General features: G+C 42.4%; 1 protein-coding gene across 3 annotated transcripts in view; it reads left to right on the top strand.

The window, feature by feature from the left end:
• HNRNPC (heterogeneous nuclear ribonucleoprotein C) overlaps positions 1–1,449 on the top strand; it is a 32,115-nt gene extending 30,666 nt beyond the window's left edge. For all 3 annotated transcript variants that reach the window (XM_053702230.1, XM_053702229.1, XM_053702228.1), the window contains one exon: positions 1,210–1,449. In XM_053702230.1, coding sequence (XP_053558205.1) covers positions 1,210–1,290 — 81 coding nt within the window. In that variant the 3' untranslated portion in view covers positions 1,291–1,449. The remainder of the gene's footprint in view (positions 1–1,209) is intronic.
• Positions 1,450–12,811: the final 11,362 nt, after the last annotated feature.

The following is a 12,811-nucleotide window of genomic DNA, read 5'->3' as shown; positions in this document are numbered from 1 at the left end:
GAGTCCGCCCCCTCTACTGTAGCACTCTCTGGAAACATTTGTTAGTGCAGCTCTGAGCACATTAAGAGCAGAAGCTCCCTTGCGTCCCTCTTTCCCTCACAGCGTGGGTCTGCCCCCTCTATTGTAGCGATCTTTCAAAACAATTGTTAGTGCAGCTCTGGGCACATTAAGGGCAGAAGCTTCCTTGCGTTGCGTACCTCCTTCCCTAACAATGCTGCCCAAAAGTATTGGTTGAGGTATCGGAGTATTTTGTACAAGTATTTGTCCAAATGCTTAGTATCGGTACCGATGCTAGTATCAGTGCATCCCCTACTGGCAACTAAAATGGTTAAGTGAGAACACATTAAAGGGGAGATGATTTTTCTAATCAAATGTTTGATTTTATTTAAAGGACCAGTAAACACAATAGATTTGCATAATCAACAAATGCATGATAAAATGAAATTGCAATAGCACTTTGAACTTCAATCGAGTAGATTTTTTATTTTATTTTTTGTCAATTTTAATTTGTTTATTTCCACTCCCTGTACCATGTGACAGCCATCATCCAATCACAAATGCATATATACATTTTTATTCTGATTTCTTGGACATGCTCAGTAGCAGCTGGTGACTCAGTTTAAATATAAAGACAGCACATTTTGTTAATTGAAGTAATTGTGAAGTTGTTTAAAATTGCATGCTCTCTAAATAAGAGATTAATTTTGACTTGAGTGTCCCTTTAAGGGCATTTGTATTAATGATTAAATTAAACAAATTTCTATATGTGGTGGAATCTAAAGGGACATAAAACCCAATTTTCTTTCATGATTTAGAGAGCATACAATCTTAAACTACTTTCCAATTTATCTAACTTCATTTTTTTGGTATCCTTTGTTGAAGCAGCTATGCACTACTGGTAGCTAGATGAGTGCATTGGATGAGCCAATAACGTGAGGCATATTTGTGCAGCCACCAATCGGCAGCTCCTAAATTTACCTCGGTATCCCTTTCCACAAAAGATTTCGGTTGTATGTCCCTTTTTAAATGGTCTACTCCAGAATTATTAGGTTTAACTTTCAATAAAGAATACCAAGAGAACAAAGATTTAATAAAAGTAAATTGGAAAGTTTAACATTGCATGCCCTATCTGAATCATGAAAGTTTAATTTTGACTATACTGTCCCTTAATGTCTTACTGGTTTTAATATATCCCTTCTGTTCATTCAGCTGGAAGAAATTAAAGATGGTGACAAAGAAACAGAAGAAGGTGAAGATGAAGGAGACAGTGCAAATGAAGAAGACTCTTAAAAATTCTACCCGGCACCATATCCCTTGTCTAGTGTCAGCTTCTGGCTTTTTGTTTTGGTCACCATGCTCATTCATTTCAAGCCTGTTTAATATGCTCCCTTATTGTACTTTTCATTTTGATACCTTTGCGACTTCTAGAATAAAAGTGTATTGTTTTTATATTGTGTGCTTTTTATCATTTCAGTAAAATCTGTTTTCTTTCTAATGGCAGTGAGTACACAAAATTAATTTATAACCTATGGGAAATACTTCACCTGGCCACCAGGAGGCTTTATAGACACCCCAAACAAAGCAATAAAATATCTATCCCTCCCAGTAGTTCTTTCACTCATTTCATGGATGTAGGCAGAGAGACGCTCTGCTGAAGATTCTGAATTTGTCGTTCTCTTTGCCTTCAGTGCAAGGAGGAGGTGAAGTTTAGTGTCAATAAAATCTTGATTGAAGAAAAGTCTTTTACAATTTTGAAAGCCAGAGTAGGTTTGCTTTGATCTTTCCTATCAAGGTTGGGATTAGCTGTACTCCATGTTGGTGTCCAGTAGGGCAGTGGTAGCATTCAAGCAGTTAGGAAATCACAGTGAGGCCCACCTCACAAGTTCCTAACAGGTTGCTGCCCTTGTATAGAAAGCCAGAGTAGGTTTACTCTGTCCTTTCTTTTCACCCACCGGTCTCTGGAGTGGCTTCCTCTCATGTGTGAGCTGCCCTGCCGGACAGCCAGAGGTGCAGGGGGGAAACAGAACACTGGCACGTAAGAATAAACTGCACTTTATTTGGGACTACGTTACTGTATTAAACAGGATGGCAGGGTGCAGGCACTGTGGCTTAGAGAGATAACGTGTTAGAATCACTGGTGGCTCAGTAGGTTTTATTTATTCCCTGGGAATCAGGTTGGAGAAACATATGGGTGTTTTACGTGTCTCAGTTTAGGAAAGGTCTAACTCCCAAGACATTTAACGGAACAGAATTCCGTTCGATATTTTATGTAATGAATGCCTTTGTCATACAGAAGAGTGGCGGATCATTCTCTGAGGCAGTATTTCTTCTAAAAGCGCACACTTTTACTATTGTGGCGCAGCTTATAGCGGAAGAGGAGGTATTTCTTTAATTCCTCTGCAGAGATCATCTGTAGAGGTATTTCTGTCCTTGTCTATTTTCTACAGGTTAAAGGGAGGTATTGGCATTAATTTGACACACACATTATAGTGGTCAATTAAAAGATTATATCAAGCCCTGTCAGTCTTTGATTACTTTGGGAATGAATGTTCTCAAAGGAACAGTGTTAAAAGATTTTTCTTTCATGTAATTGGCAAGAGTCCATAAGCTAGTGACGTATGGGATATACAATCCTACGAGGAGGGGCAAAGTTTCCCAAACCTCAAAATGCCTATAAATACACTCCTCACCACACCCACAATTCAGATTTTCAAACTTTGGAAAGAGATTAATCTCCTACCTCCCTTTTCTTTTTCAAGATATGACGAGTCCACGGATTTCATCCTTATGGGATTACGCCTCATGGTCAGCAGGAAGTGGCAAAGAGCAGCAGAGCTGCGTGTGTGTGTGTGTATATATATATATATATATATCTGTATGTATGTGTGAGGTGTGTGTTTAGGTTCTTCAATCAAGAAGTTTTTTTAATTTTAAAATGGTGCCAGTGAGTACTAATTTTTCTCGGGGAGAAATCGTCAATCACTTATTCCTAAGAGGTGTGAAGACCTCTTATTATTCTGCCCTGATGATGATCTTGGGAAACATTATCTAAGATCCTGCTGGTTTCCACAGAGCAGTTGAAGGTAGTGTAAAATCTTCAGTGTGGAGAACCGTGTCCTGCTACAAGCAGCATTGAGGTATGTTCAGTCATTTTGTTTCTGGGCAGACTTAATACATCAGAACAGGCTGACATTCCCTATCTGGGGAGGGGTAATCTGTATGCACTATATTATGGAAATGGTGTACTTGGAATTCCCTACTTATCAGTATGTTTCACTTATGTGTATTCAGTGTGGGCTGACGCTGGGAGATGCGGTTTGCTGCCTAAGGGCTATCGTTATATCACTAGCTGGCATGAGAGTGCAGTTTTTTTAATGAAGTTGAGCTTTATTATTCAAGTGTATGTATAGAGGGGCACATGGCTTAACATTTTATATTTGAAAACCGACATGTTTTACTTCCCATGCGGGTCTCGGTACGGCTCGAGTTACGCCCGCGGTGGGCGGGGCCTAATTTCACAAGCTCAGCCGTGCAGTACTCATCCGGTTTAGCAGTAAGGTCCTGGGCTCCGGTGGGGCCTAAGTTGTTTTTGTACACGAATGAAGAGACTTAGAGCGCTTCTTAAACGGAATCAGTGTGATCTGGGGGCAGGTAGGCGCCGCAGCAGAGCTGTGGCGAGGTACAGGGTCCTGGAGTGACAAATTGATAAAAGTGATAAATTTGATATATAACATTACCAAACAAGCGGTGCAATATTGTTAAGCTAATTTGGGAACATAAGGACATTTTTTTTTTTTTTTTGCCGCAGATGTTGTTTTGACTAATAGAAAAATTGCGCTTTTATTATTTAAAGGCACAGTACGCTTTTTAGTTCAAAGTTTGAGTATATGTTTTGACTTCAGAGTAAAATATATTAAGTAAAGGACTATTGCTAGTCTTTTTAACATGTCTGAAGTTGAGAAAACTACTTGTTCTATGTGTTTAGATGCCATTGTGGAACCCCCTCTTACTTTTTGTCCCTCGTACTGCAAGGGCCTTACAATGTAAAGAGCAGTTTTTCTTTAAGGAAAGTGTGTTTAAGGATGATTCTCAGTCTGAGAATCGGGGTATGCCGCTACTTTCTCCCCAAGCGTCACAACCTTTAACGCCCACTCAAGCGACGCCGGGTTCTTCAACATCGTCTACTTCATTTACTCTGCAGTTATGTCATCTACCCTTACAAAGGTTTTATCTAAGTTGCCAGTGTTACAGGGCAAACGCAGCAGGACAGAAGTAAATTTGAATACTGCGATCTCTGATGCTTTGCTGGCTATTTCTGATGTACCCTCACAGGGATCTGAATTGGGGGTCAGGGAACTTTCTGTCTGAGGGGGAACTTTCCGATTCGGGAAGTATGTTACCTCAGACCGACTCAGACGTCATGTCCTTTAGATTTAAGCTTGAACACCTCCGTCTGTTACTTCGGGAGGTTTTAGCGACTCTGGATGACTGACTCTGTGGTACCACCAGAGAAATTGTGTAAGATGGACAAATACTTAGAGGTGCCTGCTTACTGTTTTTCCTGTTCCTAAGAGAACCTCGGAAATTATTACGTGGGAATGGGAAAGATCCTGTTCTCACCTCCTAATTTTAAGAAAATGTATCCCATATCTGACACTGTTCGGTACTCTTGCAAACAGTACCTAAGGTGGAGGGAGCTATATCTACCCTGGCTAAGCGTACTATTCCTTTTGAGGACAGTTGTGATTTCAAAGACCCTATGGATAAGAAATTGGAGGGTCTTCTAAAGTTATTTATTCATCAAGTTTTCCTTTTACAACAGACGGCCTGCATGGTACCAGTTACCACTGCGGCGACCTTCTGGTTTGACGCCTTGAAAGTCTCTAAAGACTGACTCATTTTAGAGGTAATTTTAGATAGAATAAAGGCTTTTAAGCTGACTAATTCTTTTATTACGGATGCCGCCTTTCAGATTGCCAAATTGGCGGCTAAGATTGCCGGATTTGCAATTTTAGCGCGTAGAGCGTAATGGTTAAAATCTTGGTCTGCTGATGTGTCATCCAAGTCAAAGCTTTTGGCTATTCCTTTCAAAGGAAAAACCCTATTCGGCCTGACTTGAAAGAAATCATTTCTGACATTACGGGAGGTAAAAGTCATCTCCTACCTCAGGATAGAACAGCTAAACTAAGGGGTAAAAAAAATAATTTTTGTTCCTTTCGGAACTTCAAAGGAGTCCCCTCTTCTTCCTCTTCTTCCGCTAAACAGGAAGGGAATATTGCTCAGGCCAAGTCTGTCTGGTGACCCAACCAGGCTTGGAACAAGGGTAAACGACCCAAGAAGCCTGCTGCTACCAAGACACGGGACCGGATCTAGTAGGGGGCAGACTTTCTCTCTTTGCCCAGGCTTGGGTAAGATGTTCAGGACCCCTGGACACTGGAAATAGTGTCCCAAGGGTATCAACTGGAATTCAAAAATTCTCTTCCAAGGGGGAGGTTTCTTCTTTCACGATTGTCTGTAGACCAGATAAAGAGAGGCGTTCTTACTTTGTGTAAAAAACCTCTCTACTATGGGAGTAATTCGTCCCGTTCCAATACTGGAATAGGGGCAGGGGTTTTATTCAAATCTTTTCTTGGTCCCCAAAAAAAGAGGGCACGTTTCAACCTATTTTAGATCTAAAAAGTCTAAACAAGTTTCTCAGGGTCCCATCCTTCAAGATGGAGACTATTCGAAAAAATTCTGCCATTGATCCAGGAGGGTGAATATTTGACTACCGTGGACTTGAAGGATGCATATCTTCATATTCCTATCCACAAGGATCATAACCAGTTCCTAAGGTTTGCCTTCCTGGACAAACATTTTGTGGCTCTTCCCTTCGGGTTGATTACAGCACCCAGGATCTTCACAAAGGTTCTAGGGTCACTTCTGGAGGTTCTCAGGTCGTGGTACATTGCAGTGGCGCCTTATCTGGTCGATATTCTGATCCAGGCGTCTTACCATCTGACAAAATCTCATACAGACATGGTTCTGTCTTTTCTGAGGACTCACGAGTGGAAGATTAATCTAGAAAAGAGTTCATTACTTCCACAGACAAGGGTTCCCTTCTTGGGAACTCTAGATTCCATATCCATTAAAATTTTCTTGACGGAGGTCAGAAAGTTAGATTCTGAATACATGCCGAGCCCTTCAGTCCAATCCTCAGCCATCAGTGGCTCAGTGCATGGAGGTAATTGGATTAATGGTAGCGGCAATGGACATCATTCCGTTTGCTCGTTTTCATCTCCGACCACTGCAACCGAGCATGCTCAGGCAGTGGAATGGAAATCATGCAAATTTGTCTCCTCAGGTCTGGATCAGGAGACAAGAGACTCTTCTTTGTTGTCGCCGGATCATCTGTCCCAAGGGACGTGCTTCCGCAGACCCTCATGAGTTATAGTGACAACGGACGCCAGTCTACTAGGTTGGGGTGCAGTCTGGAATTCCCTGAAGGCTCAGGGTGTGTGGACTAGGTCAGAGTCTCTACTTCCAATCAATATTCTGGAATTGAGAGCAATATTCAATGCTCTTCAGGCTTGGCCTCCATTGGCTTCGGCCAAATTCATCCGTTTTCAGTTGGACAACATCACGACTGTGGCTTACATCAATCATCAGGGAGGAACAAGGAGTTCCTTAGCGATGACAGAAGTATCCAAGATAATTTGAGGACGGAGGCCCACTCTTATCTGTCAGCAATCTACATCCCAGGAGTGGACAACTGGGAAGCGGACTTTTTAAGCAGATGTTTCATCCGGGGGAGTGGGAACTCCATCCGGAGGTCTTTGCCACTCTGATTCTCAGATGGGGCAGACCGGAATTAGATCTGATGGCGTCTCGTCAGAATGCCAAGCTCCCAAGATACGGATCCTGGTCAAGGGATCCTCAGGCCGAACTGATAGATGCCTTAGCATTTCCTTGGTCGTTCAACCTAGCTTATGTGTTTCCACAGTTTGCTCTCCTTCCCCGGGTGATTACTCGGATCAAACATCCGGCCTTGCAGGACTTGCGTATGCCGATCTAATGGACATGTCCTCTCTGCCGCCGTGGAAGCTTCCATTGAGGCAGGGCCTTCTCAATCAGGGGCCCTTCCAACATCAGAATCTAGTTTCTCTGCAGCTGACTGCTTGGAGATTGAACACTTTATTTCTTTCATGTAACTGGCAAGAGTCTATGAGCTAGTGACATATGGGATATACAATCCTACCAGGAGGGGCAAAGTTTCCCAAACCTCAAAATGCCTATAAATACACCCCTCACCACAAACACAATTCAGTTTTACAAACTTTGCCTCCTATGGAGGTGGTGAAGTAAGTTTGTGCTAAGATTTCTATGTTGATATGCTCTTCTCAGCATTGTTGAAGCCCGATTCATCTCAAGAGTACAGCGAATGTCAGAGGGACGTGAAATGAGTATCACTTAGGAAAACGATGATTTCCCTGCGGAAAGACGTTTCACGCAACTTCCTGATTTCCGGCGTCATACGTGACGCAGAGACCTTTCACACGGCGGCGTCAGTGACGCGAGTCATTTCCGGTTATTTTTGTCGACAAAAAAAAGTTTAAGTTACGTTGTGCGTCATACTTGGCGCCAAATTTTTTTTCATTATTTCAATACCCCATTGATGTTTGCCTCTTGCTTTTTTTCTCTATCAGAGGCCTATGCTTTTGCTTTTTTTCCCATTCCTGAAACTGTCATATAAGGAAATAGATAATTTTGCTTTATGTTTTTTCTCTTACATTGAGCAAGATGTCCCAATCTGATCCTGCCTCAGAAGTTTCTGCTGGAACATTGCTGCCTGACATCGATTCTACCAAAGCTAAGTGCATTTGTGTAAAAGTGTAAAAATTATTCCACCAAATGTCATTTGTAATAGTTGTCATGATAAACTTTTACATGCAGATAGTGTTTCCATCAGTAATAGTACATTGCCAATTGCAGTTCCTTCAACTTCTAATGTACATGATATACCTGTAAAGTTTAAAGAATTTGTATCTGATTCTATTCTGAAGGCTTTGTCTGCATTTCCACCTTCTAATAAATGTAAAAGGTCTTTTAAAACTTCTCATTTAGCTGATGAAATTTCAAATGACCAGCAACATAATAATTTATCCTCTTCTGATGAGGATCTATCTGATTCAGAAGATCCTTCCTCAGACATTGACACTGACAAATCTACTTACTTAAAATAGAGTATATGCGTTCTTTATTAAAAGTGTTAATTACTTTGGATATTGAGGTAACCAGTCCTATTTAAGTTCAGTCTAATAAACATTTAAATGCTGTTTTTAAACCTCCTGTGGTTTCCCCAGGGTTTTTTCCTATTCCTGAGGCTATTTCTGATGATTTCTAGAGAATGTAATAAGCCAGGTGGTACTTTTATTCCTTCAAGGTTTAAAAAATTGTATCCTTTACCAGCAAAATCTATAGAGTTTTGGGAAAATATCCCCAAAGTTGATGGGGCTATTTCTACTCTTGCTAAACGTACCACTATTCCTATAGAAGATAGTACTTCCTTTAAGGATCCTTTAGATAGGAAGCTTGAATCCTATCTAAGGAAGGCCTATTTATATTCAGGTCTTCTTCTCAGACCTGCTATTTCTTTGGCTGATGTTGCGGCTGCCTCAACTTTTTGGTTGGAGAATTTAGTTCAACAAGAATTGGATCCTGACATATCTAGCATTACTCGCTTACTGCAACATGCTAATAATTTTATTTGTGATGCCATTTTTTATATCAAAACTGATGTTAGATCCATGTCTTTAGCTGTATTAGCTAGAAGAGCTTTGTGGCTTAAATCTTGGAATGCTGATATGACATCTAAATCTAGATTACTATCTTTCTTTCCAAGGTAATAATTTATTTGGTTCTCAGTTGGATTATATTTCAACTATCACTGGAGGAAAAGGAGTTTTTCTGCCTCAGGATAAAAAACCTAAGGGTAAATCTAAGGCTTCTAACTGTTTTCGTTCCTTTCGTCAGAATAAGGATCAAAAACTCAATCCTCCTCCCAAGGAATCTGCTTCCAGTTGGAAGCCTTCCTCTAATTGGAATAAATCCAAGCCATTTAGGAAACCAAAGTCTGCCCCTAAGTCTGCATGAAGGTGCGGCCCTCATTCCAGCTCAGCTGGTAGGGGGCAGATTAAGGTTTTTCAAGGATTTTTTTATAAAATCTGTCCAAAATCATAGGATTCAGAGCATTGTCTCTCAGGGGTATCGAATAGGATTCAAAGTAAGACCTGTGAGAAGATTTTCTCCAACATAGGTGTGTCCGGTCCACGGCGTCATCCTTACTTGTGGGATATTCTCTTCCCCAACAGGAAATGGCAAAGAGCCCAGCAAAGCTGGTCACATGATCCCTCCTAGGCTCCGCCTACCCCAGTCATTCTCTTTGCCGTTGTACAGGCAACATCTCCACGGAGATGGCTTAGAGTTTTTTAGTGTTTAACTCCAATCTGTTCATAGTTCCCAAAAAAGAGGGAACGTTCAGACCAATCTTAGATCTCAAGATCTTAAACAAGTTTCTCAAGGTTCCATCGTTCAAGATGGAAACCATTCGAACTATTCTTCCTTCCATCCAGGAAGGTCAATTCATGACCACGGTGGATTTAAAGGATGCGTATCTACATATTCCTATCCACAAGGAACATCATCGGTTCCTGAGGTTCGCATTCCTGGACAAACATTACCAGTTCGTGGCGCTTCCTTTCGGATTAGCCACTGCTCCAAGGATTTTCACAAAAGTACTAGGGTCCCTTCTAGCTGTGCTAAGACCAAGGGGCATTGCTGTAGTACCTTACTTGGACGACATTCTGATTCAAGCGTCGTCCCTTCCTCAAGCAAAGGCTCACACGGACATTGTCCTGGCCTTTCTCAGATCTCACGGATGGAAAGTGAACGTGGAAAAGAGTTCTCTATCCCCGTCAACAAGGGTTCCCTTCTTGGGAACAATAATAGACTCCTTAGAAATGAGGATTTTTCTGACAGAGGCCAGAAAAACAAAACTTCTAGACTCTTGTCGGATACTTCATTCCGTTCCTCTTCCTTCCATAGCTCAGTGCATGGAAGTGATCGGGTTGATGGTAGCGGCAATGGACATAGTTCCTTTTGCGCGCATTCATCTAAGACCATTACAACTGTGCATGCTCAGTCAGTGGAATGGGGACTATACAGACTTGTCTCCGAAGATACAAGTAAATCAGAGGACCAGAGACTCACTCCGTTGGTGGCTGTCCCTGGACAACCTGTCACAAGGGATGACATTCCGCAGACCAGAGTGGGTCATTGTCACGACCGACGCCAGTCTGATGGGCTGGGGCGCGGTCTGGGGAGCCCTGAATGCTCAGGGTCTTTGGTCTCGGGAAGAATCTCTTCTACCGATAAATATTCTGGAACTGAGAGCGATATTCAATGCTCTCAAGGCTTGGCCTCAGCTAGCGAGGGCCAAGTTCATACGGTTTCAATCAGACAACATGACAACTGTTGCGTACATCAACCATCAGGGGGGAACAAGGAGTTCCCTAGCGATGGAAGAAGTGACCAAAATCATTCTATGGGCGGAGTCTCACTCCTGCCACCTGTCTGCTATCCACATCCCAGGAGTGGAAAATTGGGAAGCGGATTTTCTGAGTCGTCAGACATTGCATCCGGGGGAGTGGGAACTCCATCCGGAAATCTTTGCCCAAGTCACTCAGCTGTGGGGCATTCCAGACATGGATCTGATGGCCTCTCGTCAGAACTTCAAAGTTCCTTGCTACGGGTCCAGATCCAGGGATCCCAAGGCGGCTCTAGTGGATGCACTAGTAGCACCTTGGACCTTCAAACTAGCTTATGTGTTCCCGCCGTTTCCTCTCATCCCCAGGCTGGTAGCCAGGATCAATCAGGAGAGGGCGTCGGTGATCTTGATAGCTCCTGCGTGGCCACGCAGGACTTGGTATGCAGATCTGGTGAATATGTCATCGGCTCCACCTTGGAAGCTACCTTTGAGACGAGACCTGCTTGTTCAGGGTCCGTTCGAACATCCGAATCTGGTTTCACTCCAGCTGGCTGCTTGGAGATTGAACGCTTGATTTTATCGAAGCAAGGGTTCTCAGATTCTGTTATCGATACTCTTGTTCAGGCCAGAAAGCCTGTAACTAGAAAGATTTACCACAAAATTTGGAAAAAATATATCTGTTGGTGTGAATCTAAAGGATTCCCTTGGGACAAGGTTAAGATTCCTAGGATTCTATCCTTCCTTCAAGAAGGATTGGAAAAGGGATTATCTGCAAGTTCCCTGAAGGGACAGATTTCTGCCTTGTCGGTGTTACTTCACAAAAAACTGGCTGCTGTGCCAGATGTTCAAGCCTTTGTTCAGGCTCTGGTTAGAATCAAGCCTGTTTACAAACCTTTGACTCCTCCTTGGAGTCTCAATTTAGTTCTTTCAGTTCTTCAGGGGGTTCCGTTTGAACCCTTGCATTCCGTTGATATTAAGTTATTATCTTGGAAAGTTTTGTTTTTAGTTGCAATTTCTTCTGCCAGAAGAGTTTCAGAATTATCTGCTCTGCAGTGTTCTCCTCCTTATCTGGTGTTCCATGCAGATAAGGTGGTTTTACGTACTAAACCTGGTTTTCTTCCAAAAGTTGTTTCTAACAAAAACATTAACCAGGAGATTATCGTACCTTCTCTGTGTCTGAAACCAGTTTCAAAGAAGGAACGTTTGTTGCACAATTTGGATGTTGTTCGCGCTCTAAAATTCTATTTGGATGCTACAAAGGATTTTAGACAAACATCTTCCTTGTTTGTTGTTTATTCCGGTAAAAGGAGAGGTCAAAAAGCAACTTCTACCTCTCTCTCTTTTTGGATTAAAAGCATCATCAGATTGGCTTACGAGACTGCCGGACGGCAGCCTCCCGAAAGAATCACAGCTCATTCCACTAGGGCTGTGGCTTCCACTTGGGCCTTCAAGAACGAGGCTTCTGTTGATCAGATATGTAGGGCAGCGACTTGGTCTTCACTGCACACTTTTACCAAATTTTACAAGTTTGATACTTTTGCTTCTTCTGAGGCTATTTTTGGGAGAAAGGTTTTGCAAGCCGTGGTGCCTTCCATTAGGTGACCTGATTTGCTCCCTCCCTTCATCCGTGTCCTAAAGCTTTGGTATTGGTTCCCACAAGTAAGGATGACGCCGTGGACCGGACACACCTATGTTGGAGAAAACAGAATTTATGTTTACCTGATAAATTACTTTCTCCAACGGTGTGTCCGGTCCACGGCCCGCCCTGGTTTTTTTAATCAGGTCTGATAATTTATTTTCTTTAACTAGTCACCACGGTACCATATGGTTTCTCCTATGCAAATATTCCTCCTTAACGTCGGTCGAATGACTGGGGTAGGCGGAGCCTAGGAGGGATCATGTGACCAGCTTTGCTGGGCTCTTTGCCATTTCCTGTTGGGGAAGAGAATATCCCACAAGTAAGGATGACGCCGTGGACCGGACACACCGTTGGAGAAAGTAATTTATCAGGTAAACATAAATTCTGTTTTTTTCTCACGCATCCCTGTAAATCCAGTAAAAGCTCAGGCTTTTCGGAAGTGTTTCAGATCTGGAGTCTTCAGGGGTAATCATGCCAGTTCCTCCTCAGGAACAAGGTTTGGGGTTTTATTCAAAACTATTCAGTGTACCAAAGAGAGAATTTATTCAGACCAGTTCTGGATCTGAAAATTTTGAATCGTTATGTAAGAGTACCAACTTTCAAGATGGTGACTATAAGGACTATTCTGCCTTTTGTTCAGCAAGGAC

Source organism: Bombina bombina, chromosome 2, assembly GCF_027579735.1.
Source record: "Bombina bombina isolate aBomBom1 chromosome 2, aBomBom1.pri, whole genome shotgun sequence".
NCBI classification, from domain to species: domain Eukaryota; kingdom Metazoa; phylum Chordata; class Amphibia; order Anura; family Bombinatoridae; genus Bombina; species Bombina bombina.
Note: the sequence above shows the minus strand (reverse complement) of the source record. Positions and strands in the feature narration are given on the sequence as shown.